The sequence below is a fragment of the Pygoscelis adeliae genome, unplaced genomic scaffold (assembly GCF_000699105.1).
Source record: "Pygoscelis adeliae isolate BGI_AS28 unplaced genomic scaffold, ASM69910v1 Scaffold210, whole genome shotgun sequence".
Taxonomy (NCBI): domain Eukaryota; kingdom Metazoa; phylum Chordata; class Aves; order Sphenisciformes; family Spheniscidae; genus Pygoscelis; species Pygoscelis adeliae.
Window position 1 is genome coordinate 35,236 of NW_008823959.1, and position 19,664 is coordinate 54,899.

Consider the following 19,664-nt stretch of genomic DNA (forward strand, 5'->3'; position numbering starts at 1 on the left):
GGATTAATTTTCTTTTTCTAACTTCTGGAAAAGAACGTGCAGCCTTACATTTCAAGTAACAACACGCACTCACCTACAAAATAGGAAGGGCATCTCCTCATTTTTATCAGAGAGGACCAGAAGTCAAATTATCATCCAAAGCATGGAAAATTAACTGGTGGGCCAAAAGCCCAGGATTTTATTACTAGGACTTTAATATCTGTCCTATCTGCTGGATTTATAACCTGACTTTACACAGGCTTTGGAAACCAGAAAGCATTTCTTTCACTGATGCACCCAGCACCAGAGACACAGCAGAAAACTGTCCTAGGACATTCTCTGTAACTCAAGAGTTTTCTGAGAGGCTACAGAAATTTTTTCGTACAGAAGCTTTCCTACTATACACATTTTTCAGGGATTTCTTCTGTTTTATGGATAAAGTACAAGATTATGGAAAAGCCTGACCCTCTGAACTGTTTCTGATCACCACTGACAAATGCAGGGACACAGGGAAAGTCATACGCCTGCCCAGAGCTGGCTGAGCACCCAGCAGCTCTCACTCGGGAGCACACATGGCCGAGTCTGTACAGAAATCCAGGCGAAAGGCCTTTCCCTCTGCTGTTGGTTAGCTGTCACATACATCTATTTTCCTCATCATCACATATTTGAAACCTGACTAGAGATAACCTTTCGATGTATCTACAATTGGGGTATTCTTCCAAACCAGATGGTTTACATTTTGTGGCCTACAAACCCTCTTAGATTTAAACAGAAAGAACTGCTGAAGAAAACTTGGAATCTCTCATTTCCAAATAGTCAGTAAAAGGCATAGAGAAGCTATTTTCAAACAAACCTGTATTGTCCAAGTTCTTCGTTTGTTGTTCAGCTTTTTAAAAGGAAAAAGTATTTTGCTCATTGGCAGGAAGGCCAGAGGACCATTCACAAAATTTTACTTCGTGCACTAATGTCATCAAACCCAAGAATTAGAAGACAAGCTGTACATGGAAAAGTACACAGAAGCTGAAGAAAACAGTTTCTCCCAAGAGTTTCTGCATTCTTCAGATCACAGCTCTAGCACTTTTAAATTAAAGCTGTATTTATTTATTTATTTTTAGCATCTTAAGATGCATTAGATCTATCTCTGGCAACAAGTCTGGGATAGTTCTGAGCTAAGCAGCCATGTAAACTATCATGCAAAACAACTAGGTGGGAATGGAGGCTTGGTATATACAAATCCCGAACTTTCTCAGATTCAGCATTTGTTTTAAGAGCATTTGTTTCTGGTTACAACTTCATTTGTGAAATGCGTATGACAAATTTGCAAAAAAACTGTATACAAAGAGTGAAATATTCCTGTGAGTACATCAATAGCAAAGTTAATTGCAACCAGAGCTAAGTTAGAACAATGTTTTGGGATTTCACAGCACTGACTATAACAGAACTCAGCAAGTTTTTAGAAAACATCTCTACAACTCTAAAAGTCATGTCACTGTAACTTGCCAACATTTGTTTGCCTCCATGAATCTTACCTGCAGATGAAAAAGCAAAAGAGTGAAAAAAGCTGATGTGAAAACCAGGTAAACATCTACAGAAAACAAGCCAAATCCAAAGATGCCTTTCAGCAAGTAAGAGGGGAATAGCAGAAGCAACCAGAACAGCAAACTCAGTCCCCCTGGTTTAACAGCCAGGGCATACAGGATGCCCACAGATATTTAAGCTTTGAGCTGAACTGCTCCCTCCACCACACAAGCCAAGTAGGAGAGACATCTGAGCACGTGGAGTGAACAGCCTGGGAAAATCAGAGCTTTTAACCACCTTGCACTCACCGCTGCTTTGCATCCTTGATCCTCTTCTTGACATCAGCCTCCCGGCGCATGGTTATTGCAGAGTTTTGGACTTGACGTAGCGTCACCTGCAAACAGGCATCACACAGTAAAACTGCTGCTGTGAAATTCATGAAATTAACTCACTTCTACGATTTTTTTCCCCCTTCAGGAAGATCTCAGATATGTTTTAAATGTAAAGAATTCATGAATGGTGGAGGGTGACAATCAGCACACCGTTACTTTATTTAAGGCAGCACTTGCTGCTGGGTTGTTTAAGCTTACAGTTATACACAGTTGCTTGGAAGACAAATCTAAATGTAACTAAACGTCTAAGGTAACTGAAACCAGAGGGTAATGGAGGCACAGGGAAACAGCCAGGGTACCTGGAATACTGTTGTTTCCATTAGAGGCCAATAGGAAGTACAGTGATTTTAAGCTGGTGTCACTTGCTGACCCACCTGGCGTCCCCGCAAGCCCTCCTCCCACCCAGCAGCAGGCTGGGTCTCAGCCTTGCCCCCGCCAAGAGCCTCCACTGGGAGGAAGCAAACAGCTCCTCCCCAAAAGCCCCTGCCCAAATGCTTTGGAGCCAGCTGTGCAGGCAGGGAGGGGGAACAGCCAAAAAGCACCCAATTTTACTTCTGTTCAAATACCTCACATTCCCCTGGCCTCTTCTGCAGAGGCTGACATCAAACAAAGCACCTGGGGGCTGGGGGTTGCCTTCCCACTCAGGATACATTGGAGGTTGTGGGCAGGGGAACGTCAGCATGCTTTCCACTTGGGCTGGAAACACATGTAGATGTTGAAGCACATCTAGTGGTGGTGAGACCACAGAGCTGCCTGAACGCTGCTGGCAACTCACCGCCAACTGAAGTTGCCACCTGCTTAACCTACACACCGGGTGCTACCACTGGGTGCTGACCAGCCAGCGCTGCTCCAAAGCCAGCGCTCTGAATCATCCCTCAGTGCCTAAAACATGACGTGCTGCCAAAGCACAAGGCTCACCCTGGACTCCCGCGTGAGATCCCCTCCTAGGCGCAGCTCAAGGGCACGGGCTTTACTCTCCGCCTCACGAGCCTTCTCCTCCGCTGAAACACACAGGGAAAAGGATGATGTCAACCATTCAGTACAAACAGCATATCATAAGGCATTCACCCGATGGGACCAATTTCCAGAGAGCCTTTGCTGGAGTGACATGTACAAGGGTACAAAGATAACACAAAAAGGTACAAAATAAAATCTGACATATAAGGGGGCACCACCGATATGCCATGTTAAACTTGCTCAGAGATCACAGCCAACACTGGCATAATAGCAGGGCTAAACTCTACAAAAGCATGTTTAAAGGAAGGATCCATGAGGAAGTTAGCAAGGAACTGGAAAGAGTAAGTATGCAAGTGGCTCTGCCTGCTCTGCCTGGAAGCGTGAAGGCAGAGAAAGGCTCTCACAAAACAAAGACTGAGTTCAAGCTTGAAAAGGTTACAAAGAGGTAATTTTCTTGCAGAGATGAAGGGAAAGGACTACTCTCAGAAATACTTTTATTTTTGATAATTGCTAATTTTTGCCTGGAAAAAGACAAATCTGTGCTACACACGAGATAAGACACAGCGTTCAAAAAACCTACCACTACACCTGATCTTTGCACGTACAAAGTTTACCACTTAAAAGAAACTCCCCTTTTCGCTTCTCTCCCAGACTACCAAGACTGCCTGGCAATAGGTACACATCACCCTTGTATTGCTTAAGATTCATTCAATAAATTTCATTTTCAGCGAGGAGATCCCTTCCTAAAATTGGTACACAAGGTGCTTTGGTAAATTAGCACCATGTACCTTGCATCTGCATGCTCTCCATCCGAAAGCGCATTGGCTACAACCCTCTCACATTGCCTTTCAGGTCAGAAGCCTGTTCTGCTCACAGCTGTAGAAGAACTAGTTGAGTGAGTAATCTTCCTCCGTCCCACAGGCTGGGTCCACAGGGGTAAACATGGACTGGCAAGTAATGCCCTGCTTGGGCAGGGAACGTCGGAGCTGCAGCTGCCACCTGCAGGCACCTGACTTGGGCACGTGCTGTGGATGCAGCACTGACCTTGCCGCGATGCTCCCCATGCTCACTTCTGAGCATGGAAATTTCTGAAAGAGGATGCAGTGACACCTCAGCCTTCGTGAACTGTAGAGATTTCTAAGAGAAATAGACTGGTATAAATAAAGTACGAATGGAAATGTTTACGTGCAAGATGACTAGAAGAAATGATAAAGCACGGGTTAAGAGAGTGGCATGTGCTGACAGGCACAGACACGATTTGGAAATACAACCAGTATGTGCTGAGGAATGCTGTGGCTTACACGAAGGTGAGCAGCAGGCCTGCACCCCCGTAGCAGGAGGGCAGCAGCGCAGTTGCAGCATGCCCTACGAGCCATCTCCCTCCCTGCGCTCCCAACAGGGAGACAAACTGCAGCTATGAGACACCCAAAACAAGGAAACACAACAGTGGAGGAGTGATCTTGCCTAAGATTTACGGAGGATGAGGTAAGCAGGAAGATGACAGGATAGCAATTGGGTCCTAGAGATTACCAAGCACCTCTCCAAAAAGCAGCACTCGGTTGTCAGTCAGAAGGAATCCAGATGCTGTAGCCAGTGTTTGATAACTGGTATCCACCGTCCCCCATGCCACAGTCAGCATTACTTGTGGAAATGCACTTTTTTGGTGTGTGCAAGTACAGGAATGCAAATGGGCACAGTCAACTTAGACCATTACAATAAAAACCACCTTTCCTTTCTATGCAGTGTTACATTTGAGTTTTATTCCACTAAGTCCCACAGAAGCACACTCTGAGGTTCACAGCAGCTTACCAAGCAAGTCACAGCAGAACTGCACTGTGCGACCGACTTCATCATCAAGAGACAGCTTGGCTAACCGTGAAAACACAGGAGTTTGGAGACTGGTTAAAACACTTGGTCCGTTTAAATCAAAGTTTGTACGGTAGAAGCTGGTGGGCTAAATGCAGCTGTGTCTAGAGGGAAGAACACAGCAGTGACCTGGTTACGACTTCATTTGTGAATGAAGGTCAAACCTGCTCCACTAACGCAATGACAACTGAGAAGGCATGGCTGACAGGGAACGATTCAGTTACGGGTCTGAGGGTTGAGGCCCTAATGGGCAAAAAATGCATGCCCTACGCGGGACGACAAGCATACAGCAGCTAGAATCCGCATTCACATCCTCCCAGGGGACAACAGGCATGGCATGCCCATGGTACTGCCAAGCAAGAAACTGGACACACTGAAATACTCCAGACTGATATCCAGTGCAGAACATAGCTGTTAATGACTTTCAGTATTGGACACCCACGTAACTCCTCACCTTTTCTGTTTGTTTGCTTTTCCAACTTTTTAAGAGGATTTCTTGAAACTAGGCAATGGCAATACCGAAATGCCTTGGTGCAGTATTCAGTCTTGGTTCAGAAATACACAGAAAGCAGCTGACAGTCTTTCACAGCTACCTTGCCCAGGAATGGTACTTTTTTCCTGGGTCCATCCGCTCACTTAGGGATCTGGATGCTACAGCTTATCACATGAGGCAGGAAATCAGTTCCCAGGGAATGAAGAGTGGCTTTTCCTCATCTTAAATATCTGTATGTCTTCACTCCTGAGCCGTGGCTCTTTTTGAATATACCAAAGCCATGTCACCAACAGTCACAGCCGCCCATTCTTTTTTTTTTTTTTTTTTTTTTGACTTCCCCCCTATAGCTATTTTTTGGTTATCATAAGTTTTGGTTCCACAAGGTCATAAGCTACTTCCAGAGACTCATCAATCCCTCAGTAGAATTCTACAGTATGATGGATTCCAACATCCCTGGCAGGCAGCCACAGTATACTGGAACTGTGGTTAGCTCAGCTGAGACCCACCATTTCTCACAATTCGTCCCTAGTTTTGAAGGAGAAAACTGCAAATCATTCCCTGGTGAAGATCCCTCCTGAGCGGTATGCATCCTCAAGAGAAAACATATGCTGGAGATGACAAGAAATTAATCTTTTCTATCAACAGCAAAACAAGAGAACCTGGTTGTTACAGATTAAATTCATTGTCCTAGAGGCAAAGAAACGAGATCTGTGCCATTGAAGCTGAGATTAACGCTACAAGAATGTTTTAGTCCTGGAGGCTTCATGTGATCAAATCTTGCAGAAAACAGTCTGAGGTCTGCTGTGAGTTTTCACCACTATGTTCAAAGCCCTCTGCTCAGCCCCCACTTCACCACCAGAGGCAGCGGGCTAGCTTTGGTGATGAAAATGAGTTTACGTTTCCGTGCCAATGGTATCTGTTCTTAGCATTGGGACACTGAATGGCAGTATTCTTCAGTGTCAAGACACTAAAGCTCACCTTTTAAACATCATGAAGGCCTCATGGACTGCTGCAAGAAAGAAGCCTCTAACTCATGCTATTTGCACCTTCTTGAATGCAATGCAAGTGTGTGCTGAACACCTCCTTTGGCTATAAGACTGTGTTGGTTTTGGCTGGGATAGAGTTAATTTTCTTCATAGCAGCTAGCATGGGGCTGTGTTTTGGATTTGTGCTGGAAACAGTGTTGGTAACACAGGGATGTTTTCATTATTGCTGAGCAGTGCTTACACAGGGTCAAGGCCTTTTCTGCTTCCCACCCCACCCCACCAGCGAGCAGGCTGGGGGTGCACAAGAAGCTGGGGGGGGACACAGCCGGGACAGCTGACCCCAACTGACCCAAGGGATATTCCACACCACAGGACGTCATGCTCAGCAATAAAACTGGGGGAAGAAGGAGGAAGGGGGGACGTTCAGAGTGATGGCGTTTGTCTTCCCAAGTCACCGTTAGGCGTGATGGAGCCCTGCTGTCCTGGAGATGGCTGAACACCTGCCTGCCCATGGGAAGCAGTGAATGAATTCCTTGTTCTGCTTTGCTTGTGCGCACGGCTTTTGCTTTACCTGTTAAACTCTCTTTATCTCAACCCACGAGTTTCCTCACTTTTACCCTTCCGATTCTCTCCCCCATCCCACCAGGGGGGAGTGAGCGAGCGGCTGTGTGGGGCTTAGTTGTCGGCTGGGGTTAAACCATGACAAAGACTCAATCTAAAAAATAAATTCATCTATGAGGATTCAGGCACAGGATAAAATCGGCTTAAACTTCATAATTTCAAGTCTACCTTGTTAGGTTGTACTTCATAAAGGAGGAATAGGGAACATAGCAATTTACACAATTTCATTTTGCTGCTTTGCTTTGGGCACTGTCAAAATCACGCTGCCCTTAATGACTCTACACAGGCTGAACATGGCACTGTCACTTACATATCTGACCTGCACGCACACGTGTTCCTAGAGCAGCTCTTACACAGCGACAGAGGACACATGCCTCTGATTGATTTATGAAGTTGATTTATGAAACCTACCAGAAGATATAGGTCAACATGTCTTACAACTTCCAAGATTCCTCCTTCACTATGGCATTTCCCCATCAGGGATTAGGGAGACCACTTTGTATGTTAAATTTGTGCAAATTTAATGAAGTTATATGCTATATTTATATGCTTATGTAATTTCTATATGCTGAATATCCAATAATGTCAAACTGGGTTTCTCCTGAGGACTACCGTACTTAATTGGAAGGGAAGATCAGATGGACAAAAGGTATGTCTTGAAGGGGGAAAAAAAACAAGAAACAAACCAGGACTCCCTTGTACACCCAGATCAATCACTTACATCAAGTGACAGAATAAAAATACATTTTTTGAACAACTGCCTCAACAGGGAAGGAGCAGAAGGAGAACAGAACCAAAAGCTAACGATATGCAAAAGGTGAGAGCAGAACTGCAGGGTAACAGGGCAGCAGCTTAGCCAGGCTTCAGATGGAGCAAGGGCAGAAAGCTGTGACTCCAAGGGTTATTCTGTACATGTATTCCCCAGAGGAAGTGGTCTTAGGGAACAATGTACGTTCCTTCCATTGCATGGAAGTAACTCTGGGTCATCTGTAGTCGCTGTAATAACTAATCTCCTGAGCAACCATAATGATCACAGAAGCAAGCAATTTCAGGTCATATCCAGCAAGGCAGCCTCTTTCAGTCCTTTCCTTCGCTACAGCAAAATCAGGATGCATGCATACCCCGAAGACTCACCTATCCTTGCCATGTGCTCTGCTTTCTTCACCTCTTGCTCTGCACGGGTCTTGAAACGGTTTGAAGTATATTTGTACATCCTGTGACGATCAAAACTTATTAATCAGCAAACTCAGCAGTAAGGTCAAACCAAGATTTCATCACTGTATGAGAGAATAGGGTCTCCACATGCTACTCTACTCTTCTCGATAGATTCAATAAATGGCGAAGGAGGTTTACGTATCAGGAACTAGGCATTTTTGGATACAGTTACACAAAACTTTTTAAGTCAGAGATGCTTTAATAGTAGCTGCAACCACAATACCCCCTTCTGCATTAGCCAGCGGGGGTGAAATATATCCATATTCTTGGAGGAAATCCCAAGGTTTAGAGGAATAACTTCTTCAGAAGCGGAAAGGAGGAGTGAATATATATGGAAAGCTTCTGAAAAATCTCCCATTGCAGATAAATAACCCTTCCTTCCTCCTACGAACAGCTGTCCACAGGTGCAGTCTGACAGTGCCCATCTCCACACAGAGCTAGCTCAAAGCCTCTAAGCGGCAGAGCAACTCTCTGAACGGAGCTTCAAGTTTCAGCTCTGAAGTTTCAGGACATTTCCGTATGCTACACATCTGACTCACAACCTTGTAACTTGTGCTTGAGTTGCAGTGGCTTGTTTCACCTTCCCTATATCATAACATGCCAAATACAGATCACAATCTGACTGGGTACTGCAGAGTGAAAGAGACAGGCGTGTATAAGAGGCAGAAGCTCATGAGTATGCGTCACTTCTGAACAGAGGCACGTATTTGGGAAAGAGGAGTTGACACCAAGAAGGATGATCAGAGCCTGCAGGAACTCAAACCGCCTTAAGACACAAGGTTTTGGATGTATCGAGAAGAAAATCCCATCCCAAATAACTTTTTATGAAAAAATAAATCTCTCCAGCATTCAGCCAAAGCAAAAGCCACTAGAAATGCTGTTTTTACAGAGAGAGGCAGAAACACATAAGGATGACCAACTCATTAATGTAGGAGCAACCACATTTAGATCCCAGTGAGAGACAAGGTCCCCTCAAATCTATCAGGATCCATGAGAAATCACCTTGCACAGATGAAAAATTTCATTTAGGTATGTTTCTGTGGGCGAGCACACATGGATGCCGATACTGATGTCAGAAATAGTCTCACCAACAGAAATCTCTTGTTCCCAAATCCAGAAAATTCACACCACAAGCACAGTCCACTTAAATACATTTCTGCATTTACTGAACTCATTTTCTGCTCTTCATAAGGATATTCTCACTGGGGAAAAAGCAGGCAGGTGCTAACTCTTCCAGAAATCACCCAATAACCATATTAGGAGATGCACAGTCAGGTTTTTGGTGGCACCATCTCCTCAAATCTACTTAAGGGCGATTAAAGCTACCTGGGGCCAAGAGAGAGAACACATACTGAAAACCAGACTGCTTTCAACATGTTGGCATAATTAAATTACCTCATCCACATCCCATCTGCCTTTCCTGAGGCAAAAAAAGAGAAGCAGGGTGAAGCTGAATTACCTCAACACGCCCAGCTTGTGAGGCAGGGCAGTACCTGAAGGGGACCTTACGGTGCAGTGCGAGCAATTGCAGGGTGTCCCAGATAGGCACTGTAAGCCATCACCATGCCTGCCCTCCTGTTTCACTTTCTTTTCCAACACCAAATTACTTCAGTCACAGCCAAGAAAGCCCCTATACTCAAGTGCTCTGGAACAGCGTATCTAGCAAAGACGTACGGAAACAGGTCAGACAGACAAGAAGTCTGCAGGACACGACAGTAAAACACACCCTCCCAGCTTCAAGATGTTCATTACAACTGCCTTGGAGTGCCCCTGTGAAGGGACACCCTTGCACGTGGCCTGGCCACTTTTATCTGCACGGCCCACGCTGCTAAACAAGCTCAAACAGTTACTGTGGGAGGGAACAGATGGAAGCAATCCTTCAGGGGACACAAACCATTTCCAGGGAGGCTGGTACTGTGGTATCACACCTGCAAACACTGGTGAAGGATCTGCACAAAACCAGCCTGCCCCTGCCACCAGGACGTTACAGGCTCCAGAAAGGTATGGAAAAGCCTCTACGCACAGAAACACGGCTTCCAGAAAGGGCAGATGACAAAAGGAAAACAGGTGCCCTGCTCTGGAGACAAGCTGTTATTCCTGATGAAGAACAGCGCAATGGCTGCAAAACCTCAAATTTCAGTAAAGGCACTTAAATACCCTAAAGCCCACAATGGATTTCCATTCTTTGTTCTCTAACACCAACACATTCACCTGCAGACAAGCCACTGTACAAGCTTTTCCTTCAGAGATGAAGGCAATCTGACTTACAGCCCTCCTGTAGAAGGGGAGCCACCACCTCCTGAAGGCAATCCTCCTGAGCAGATCTTGAAAGCAGATCAGAGGGCAGAGAGACAAGCTGATGGCTGTACCTACCAAATGTCCAACGTAAGGCATGAAAGCATCACTTCAAACAGAAAGACAACTGCCCAAAGTTCGCCAAGAAGTATGTAAAAAGACCGCAATCGGGAGTCATTTGTCAGCTCACCATCAGGTAATGACCTGCCCTTTGCATGCCAGGCTGGTTTATAACAGACTTTCTTATAAAACCAACAGTATGGATGGACAGAGGCGTCTCCATACCAACAGATGAACGGCATTCCCTTACAGTAGTTCACTGGCCTTTATCAGGAGGATATGAACAAAATTAACACCTGTTTAGGCTCAGGCATCATGACACTTCCCCAAACATGAGCAAAGTGCCCTCAAGTACGTACCACATGCAGCACACCATCTACTTGTGCTATAAGACAGGAGAACCTTCACTGCCTGTTAACCACTTTGCTGGACCAGGAAAGTTCAACAGTTACTTGGCCTAGGCTACTGAGGCTCTGCAGAAAACAGCTATGCTAAGAGCTGAGCACGGCTGCCGCATCAACTATCCTCTAAAGGAACACCTTAACGGTGGTACACTTCCCCCATGCACCCCCATACAAATCGGAGTCCCTGTACAAGTGCAGGGGAGTAATATCAACCTGCAGAGCACTCAAAGCCCAGTAGCTAAATGGCGATGCGTGAGCTCTGGCTCCAACTCTAAAGGGAAAATCCCTGGCATAAGCAATGCTTTTCAGCAGGTTCAGGGAGAAAAAAAGAAAAAAAAATCTCCTGTAGCTGTAAAAGCAGAGTAACTCCACTCTGAGAATGGACTGATTTACTGGTTTTCCCTCGGGAAAGAGCCACCCAGGGCAGACTAAGCTCTGCTCAGGTGTCTGAAGGTAAAAGATTGAGTTTCCACAACCTGTCCAGGGCACAGTGTGGGCACCTACCCCAAGGGCTGTGCTGGCTCTCAGAACCCACGGTGAAGACTTTAATGGCTCATCCTGATGGCCACGCAGCTTCTGGAGCCCAAACCTGGCGTCAGGAGTCTGAGACCAAAAGGAAGCAGTCTGGACACTCTCCAGAAAGACCCAGTAAGGCTGTATTTCCCCAAGTCCAAGAAGATCTACACTGTGCTCTACAGGAAGGCCCTCCTTGTTTGCACAGTCTTTCCTACTCTGCTGCAGGAGTGGGGATTTTAAATGCAAATGTCTTTACAGTCTCGGGGAATTTTTATTAGCCTACCACCATAAGCAGATCTACAAGGAGCCTGCAAAGATGCGGCACAAGCAGATGTTATACATCTGCACCAGCACCAATCCCGTAAGCGTCAGCATGGGGCACTTTAGCCCAGCGTTGGGTTCATCCCCCAGCACCAGCTCCGTTTACCACAACTGGCCCCTGAGCACTTGGCATTAGACCATTGTTATGAGACAATACCACAGCATTTCTTATCTCATCAGCCAGTGCAACCCATTCTGTGGTCCGGCCTTCTTGCCCTCCATGCCAGATCATTCCTTGGTCATTAATTACTATTGCTGAGCAGTTATAACCTGAATTTCCCCTTCTACAGCTGCAACTATTCCCCAAAAACAATGAAAAGCAGATACAGAATTGATGATAGGGACCCAGAAGAGCTGCTGTCCAAATCGTCTAAAAACACAGTCTCTTTTCAACAGAAAACAGTCCTATGGTATAGAATAAAATTCTCATATCCTTCCCCAGGCATCGACTACAGACCACTTAAAAAAGAAGATACTGAGGCAGATGAACATCTGGGGTGACCTGGTCCATGTTATATTATCATGACAATGCTAGCACCATCCCATAGCGATAGCATCCTGCCTTTGAGTCTCGCAAGAAGCTGGTCTCTGATGAGATAAAAACCTGTGCCCTCCTTCTCTGCTTTCTCTCCATAGTACTTTTGTTGGACTGCGGCACAAGAGGAAGCAGCAGATGGCACTCACATGTAGGTAAAACACAGTCAGAAATTCAGAGATTCTCTGAAGTCAGGATTTACAGTGGCAAGTCAAGCTGCACCTACCAACTGCCTTCTACAATGAAACAACTGGCTTGGTCAACAAGGGGAGAGCAGTGGATGTAATCTCCCTTGACTTCGGTCAAGTTTCTGGTACCATTTCACACATTTTCATTTAAGAAGCTGAGGAAGTACGAGCTTGACAGACAGACCATGCTGTAAGCTGAAAACTGGCCAGGCTCTTAGGGCAGCAATTGATGGCGTGACATCAGATTGCAGTTAGTAAAAGTACCTGACGGGTTGATAGTGGGCCCATACTATTGGAACACTACTGCGATGCGAAATGCTATATTAAAACAATCCACAAATACTCTGTAAAATTACTACTATTTTATTAAGACAAATCATGTTATCTAGAATGCAGCCTGTGTGCTCCCAGGGACATAACAACACTATTGCCTCAAGCAGACTTAAATACATGTTTTCCTTTCCCCTCCCATCCTTATAACCTTTTCCAGTCCCTGTTAAGCCAACTGGCAGCACACCTCAGCTCACTTCCAAATTTTTTGTTTAAGGGAATTTAAAAGAAAGATAGGGAAAGGTATTTCCCAATCTCTATTCAAGCCTAGATCAGCTACATATAAAAGTTACTTTTCAAAGCAACTGTTTCAAAGTGCTCAGTCTAGTTTCTTTTCAGTAATAATTCTAACACCCACCATATGTACTTCCTTGTCCTATTTAAAAAAAAACAGTTACCCAACAGTTTTGTATGGATACGGCATTTTGAACAACCAGTATCTTCATTTCTTTGTTTGCTCTGAAAGGGAGCCAAAGTACAGAAATTACTCATGTGATTTTCAAAGGCATTAGATTTTCCACTATCTACCTCTTTTTCCATGATGTCAATACCACATCCCGTTCTCTTACGATCTGTTTCTGTGGCTTTAACATGAGTTATGCAGGATACACCTGGAGAGCAGTGCTAAACCTTTTCTGTAAGGAAACTCCAAAAGGTCCCACATGCCTGCAGACTTTGGGTCCAACACTTACCTTGGCTTGTACAGGCAGCATGAAAGCCGTTTGGTTTGTACTTTGTGTCCATTTATGAAGATCCTCATTCTGGGATCAATATAAAGCACAGCAGCATAGGCACGGAAGGAGCGGCGCTCAGGCTTTCTGCAAGAGAGGGATGCGTACACAGACTGAGCAGTTTGTTCAGCATTTCCTTGTAGGACTACCAGCAGACATTCTCCCAGTCTGGTCCGTGTAGTCCGAAGATGACTCCACCGATGCACCCCCTGAGCACTCAGTGTCTCTTTAGTCAGAGTGCTCATCTTGGAGTTTCCTTTAGTCTGCACTCTGCTTCCTCTTATCCTTCAGTTTTTTCCCCTTCATTCCCCTCCAATTAAGAAGAGCCATGACATACTACTGTCACAGAGCCTCCTCCTCTATCTAAACCAAATGAACAGGCTTCTCCATGGACAAAACTTGTAAGATTCTCATATCCCAGTAAACTGCTACCCAGGAGCCAAGTGACCAACAGAAGCATCTCCCACGCCGCTCTGCACTACCCCTGATGTATTTTAAGCACCTATGGCAGGATTCACACCTCATGCAACTGTAACTGTTACCATCTCAGCTCATAGCCATCTGCTTCAAAACATGCCAAAGAGACAACCTTCAGCAAGAAAGCTAGGTAAAAGAAAAGGCCTTTCTGTTTTAATTACCATGCACCTATATTAAGTGAGGCTTTTCTTTTAATTTTTTTCTACCTGTCTTCTACAGAGATTTTAAATTGAGCTGTGCATTTTAAATACTGTTACGAAACACTGATGCACATATTACTGTAGCTTGAAAAGGATGTTTTGAATACAGCTGGATAATAAAGGTCAAACCTATAAACTGGACCATTTAACACTAAGTGTGTGCCCCACTTGCTAGTGCGTTCTCTTACCCTTCGGTCAGTCAGAGGTATGCTCCAACAGAAACTGCACTGATCACACACAGAAATGGTATCACAAGGTCAGGAGGAAGAAGCTCCTTCCAGTGATCAGTGGTAATCATGAAAGCTCACCAGCAGGCATTAAAGAAACTGAGAAGCATATTAGATCCCTGGAGGTCCCCAAGGAGTTTGCTGCACCTGTGTACTCAATAACATCAAGCTAATACATACAGAAATAGCTAGCCTTATACTGTTTGAAACTGTATTTCTATGGGAAATTCAAGCACTTCAGGGAAGAAGCGTGTAATCTCATAAACAAGGTAAAGCTTGCTAGGTGTGTCCAGGGAGCTCTGGGATTTAATCAAGCATTTGGCTCAGTTCAGCTCAGTTTTTCCTTTCCAGGCTACAGGTGAACAACTCAGCAGACACTCAGCTCTCGCTGAAGAGGACCCTCTGCTCCTCGAGCTGCCTTCTGAGCACATCCTTCTTCCTCCTCTGCAGGGAAGCCCAGGAGCTGCCCCTGCTTCCAGAAAGACATGGTGATACGCCCCACCTGCACCCAGCCATACCATTCCCTCATGGAGGCTGACCCGCGCAGCACCTCGCATTTTGCCAGGGTTCATTTAATCACAAAACTGAACATCAGTTTGAGAGCAGCACAGACTCACGACCAGCTGTCATTCTGACGAAAACATCTTCGATGAGTGTAGAAAATTAAACCTATAGCTTAGGGCTCCTTTGTTTTAAGGTGCCTAAAGAATGGCATCGAGTTTGCTGCTTTGACTAAGCTGAGACAAGCCAACGCAGGCATTCACACCAAACACACAACCATAATGCCTGCGGGCCATTTACAGGCATGAACTCCAAACTGCTAAAGAACAAACTAAAGATCTTCTGAATTCTCCAATTCACCATAGAAGGAGAGCTTTTAAAAAACACATGCACGCAGTATATAGCCAAACCCTACACATAATTCGATCAGAGCCCAACGACCTGTAACACCCATCACACTTACGTTCCCTCCGGAGGTGTTTCTGCCATCTGAATGTCTCGGGGGTCAGAAGCCACATCCAGCTCTGGCTCTCCATTATCCATCAGTTTGAGGTTAAAGATGATCACCAGGGTGCCTGAGCAAGTAACAAGTTGATCAGGTGAATCCCAGCCAAACCCCGAATACCTTGCCCGTAACCAGCACCGTCCATACACACCTTTCTCACCACGGATCTTATTAAACTGCTCCATCACCTCCTGTTCCGATTTGAAAGGGGAATACTTGTAAATTAGCTCTGTCTCAATAGCAAACTTCTCCATGTTGTCAGTCACAGGCTCCTGGCTTCGTGCATTCCAGGTGGGCAGGGGAACGATGACCTGCAAATTGCATCATACCAAGAGCGACTCAGGCTCACCCACCCCAGTCAGCCCCTTCTGTGGATCACGGCCAAGCAACTTACCCCTTCCGACAGCCCCCTAAGTCACTGCAAAAGTCCCTCCTAGCTTTTCAGTGGTTTGCACGTCTGTCAAATGCTTGAGGACCCCTCTTTGCCAACCTCTGAGTTGCCTTCCTACAACATCTAGTCTTAGACTGAAACATTCCCAAGTAACCTGTATGGTACTGACTACTCACACACTTAATGTATTTTTTCCCCTCCTCTTGTAACAACTTTCATAATACTAAAAAACACCCAAACTTTGCTTCTTTAAAAAAGTCAACCTCTGTGCTTAACTTCTCTCTTGAACTCAAATATCCTTCACTCATATTTATCCTGATCTCACTCTTCATTATTTTTACAGGATTCTAGCAAGCTTATTGGTGTTTTCTGTCATTTAGAACAAAAACACAGATAGAATTATAGCCTGCAGCTGCCTATCAAGGACAGCGAATCCCGTCCTCATTTTAGAATTGAGGTCAAACCAAAATTTCTGCCTCCAGAGCCGCTGTGGGAACTACCTCACTGTTCCCAACTTGCTTCAGCCATCAGTCAGCCACTAGCAAGCATTGCTCCCTGTCCTGGTTTCGGCAGGGATAGAGTTAATTTCCTTCCTAGCAGCTGGTACAGTGCTGTGTTTTGGATTTAGGATGAGAACAAAGTTGATAACGCACCCATGTTTTAGTTGTTGCTAGGTAGTGCTTACACTAGTCAAGGGCTTTTCAGCTTCCCGTGCTCTACCGACTGAGCAGGCTGCAGGTGCACAAGAAGCTGGGAGGGGGCACAGCCAAACTGGCCAAAGGGACATTCCACACCATGGGACGTCATGCTCAGTACATAAACTGGGGAAAGCTGGCCGGGGGGGCCGCTGCTCGGGGACTGGCTGGGCATCGGTCGGCGGGTGGTGAGCAATTGTACTGTGCATCACTTGCTTTGTGTATTATTATTATTATTATTATCATATTATTATTATAATTTTATTTCAATTATTAAACTGTTTTTATCTCAACCCACGAGTTTTTCTCACTTGTGCTCTTCCAGTTCTCTCCCCCATCCCACCGGGTGGGGGGGGAATGAGCGAGCGGCTGCGTGGTGCTCAGGTGCCAACGGAGGTTAAACCACGACACTCCCTCAACAGCTTCTTTTTAGAGGTCCCTCCACTATCACAATGGAAAATGCTTTCTTAGATACGATCCCAGTGCAAATTTAAAACTTTTCATTATCGGCCTTGCCTGGAAAATACTTGTGCTTGAGCACAGTAATACTTCCATGTTAAGAGTCTGGATACAGCACAACAATGCCTGAATTATCTATTAAGATATACAAGTTTTCCATAGGTAGAACCACACTGATTTTTTATTTAAAAAAAAAGATCCGAAAGAAGAGACATGTCTGGAGTTTATGACCTGCAGGTAGCAACTTCAAGCACACCTTTAATTCTCTACAGAAAATCAAATCAGAGCAATAAATTTAAATACATCTCAAACTCAAATTTTGTGGGAAAAGGAAAATGCAAGAAGTCTGGGCATGTCCTGAACTCAGTGTGAGCAACTTTATGTGATTGAAACAAGCCCTTCGAACTTGCTGTAGCTTAGAGAGACCTCTCAAACAGAATTAAAACCAAAAGGAAAAGATCTTTGATGACTTTGCAGAACCCCTACAAGTGTATCACCAAGAGAAAATCATACACTGATCCAACCAGAGTGGCAACCAACACTGACACAGACTCTTCTCCTGTGAGACCTGGTGAAGTTCAGTTGAGACAGCATTCACCGTATTAGTTCATTACAACAAAGTACATGCAAACCTCATCGATGCCTTCTTCCTCATGGAACGTCCGTGACAATAGGAGGCAAGTCATGGTGTTGTCTTTCTTCGTGAACAGGATAAAATCCTTCCCGATCCGCATGGAACCCCTGGAGACAGATGTCAGGCTGCACGTTACACCTGATGCACAACACTTTCTAGAAAGCAGACCACATTACTGAATTTTCTTCCTATTATATTCAATTATGAGATGTAAACAGGTAAGGCAGAAGAAGGGCTTAAACAGCAACTACCATTTCTCTCTAAACATCTCATTCCTTTCAAAAGGCATCTCAATCTGGACATTTTCGTAACATTTCAAAACATTTAACACTAGTCACAATTAAACGGTGCAGAAGTACAGCGCAGCTCTCCAGACTCATACTATGTAGAAAGTTTAAAAAAAAAAAAAAAAAAAAGAGATGTGACAATAACCTTCAAATATATGAGCAGAAATGTAAGTGAGAAAGCAAATGCACACTTCATTTGGCTGTACACAGAATGAATAGCAGCAAACAAGTTTCTGAGAGAGAGACAATTTATTTCCTAATGTCTAACTCGAAAGACTCACTGCCACTTCAGCTAATGCAACTTAGCAGCTAGTTGTCACGAAAAGGGACAGTCCCATCTTCCTCCCCACTCTCCTATCCCCAGTAGTGCCTTCCCCATCTTCTCTTTTACCCTGTTACCCAACTCGTCCAAAAAACCTTAACAGAGAAAAATTAACATTGCATCAAAAGAAGAATTAGTGTTCTGTCAGTTCAGTTCTCTTTAAATTGCCTTAATGCAATACCAAAGCTCACCTTTCGCATGTTTAGGCTTCAGTCTGCATTTTTCAGCTGTAATATAGTACGCCTCTTGCTCAAGGTTAAGAACAGGACAGAGATCTGCTCTGGAAGTGCACAGGCAGGATCTGGGATCTGTCCTGCACTGCAGCTGAATCAATAGTATCTCAAGATCCCTTACATCCCCTTATTTTCTTTTCCCCCAGATTACAGAGTCCCACAGATTTCCCCAGTAGGATGCATATAAATAATCAAGCCACACATGACAGCATAAAGCAGAACAGCCGATCAGAGTAAGCCATAAAAGCCCTCTAACTTTCCCAAAGACATCAGTTCACCAAAGCAAACACCATTCTCTTTCCTAGCAAATCCCCTCCTTAAGTAAGTAATCTTACTGGTTGTAAGATTTCCTTCCCGCTCTGTTCCTTTGCCACTTAATCCCACTCCTCCTTTCATTCCTTCCATCATTCCCCTTCTTCTCCATGCACTTGTTTGATTTAAGAAAAAAAGAAAAGGTTTACGTCCATCTGACTTGCACCAGACAACTTTCCTAGTGAGAGGCTGCAGCACTATTTTGCTCCAATTTTACTATCTGTCTGCCACAGGCATATTAAGGTTTTGTTTCCTGTGCTTTCATTTTTTTTCCCCAGCTCTGATCTGTATCCTCTGCATCATGCAAACATAATGGCAAAACACTGTCATCAGCTTTGGACAGACTTCTCTGCCACTGAAGAACTAGAGCAGATGTTCATAGAGCTCCTGTCTACCAAACCATGGTATCTTCATTTAGATTTCATCTGCTTTTTTTTTCTCTGGAAAAAAAAAAAGATATACACCTCCAAACAAAAAATACATTTACTATCTCAGCTCTAGCCTCCATAATCTCAGGAGGCTGGCTTTTGTTATACCTACGATTTCAAGCCGTTCCCATACTGCCCAATTTGAGTTGACTCAGGTGATCGCTTGGCTGATTTACCAAATTGAATAACACTGGCAGCTTCATCTGGAACAAGAGACAGGGAACAAAAAAAGTTTATTTTAATATTGTGCTGGTTTTGGCTGGGATAGAGTTAATTTTCTTCATAGCAGCTAGCATGGGGCTGTGTTTTGGATTTGTGCTGGAAACAGTGTTGATAACACAGGGATGTTTTTGTTACTGCTGAGCAGTGCTTACACAGGGTCAAGGCCTTTTCTGCTTCCCACCCCCCCCCACCAGCGAGCAGGCTGGGGGTGCACAAGAAGTTGGGAGGGGACACAGCCGGGACGGCTGACCCCAACTGACCCAAGGGATATTCCACACCACAGGACGTCATGCTCAGCAATAAAACTGGGGGAAGAAGAAGGAAGGGGGGACGTTCAGAGCGATGGCGTTTGTCTTCCCAAGTC

At 44.8% G+C, this 19,664-nt stretch overlaps 1 protein-coding gene across 3 annotated transcripts in view; it reads right to left on the minus strand.

Annotated features, from left to right (window-relative positions):
* Positions 1-19,664, minus strand: part of MORC2 (MORC family CW-type zinc finger 2) — a 49,541-nt gene that overhangs the window by 15,570 nt on the left and 14,307 nt on the right. The window contains exons 5-12 of one of the 3 annotated variants that reach the window (XM_009323138.1): positions 19,191-19,281; positions 17,495-17,603; positions 15,469-15,628; positions 15,276-15,387; positions 13,369-13,494; positions 7,947-8,026; positions 2,808-2,890; positions 1,806-1,891 (exon numbers count right to left, since the gene is read on the minus strand). In XM_009323138.1, coding sequence (XP_009321413.1) covers positions 1,806-1,891; positions 2,808-2,890; positions 7,947-8,026; positions 13,369-13,494; positions 15,276-15,387; positions 15,469-15,628; positions 17,495-17,603; positions 19,191-19,281 — 847 coding nt within the window. Of the gene's footprint in view, positions 1-1,805; positions 1,892-2,807; positions 2,891-7,946; positions 8,027-13,368; positions 13,495-15,275; positions 15,388-15,468; positions 15,629-17,494; positions 17,604-19,186; positions 19,282-19,664 lie in introns of those variants that run through there. The other 2 variants (XM_009323146.1, XM_009323154.1) reach the window with 2 other exon arrangements.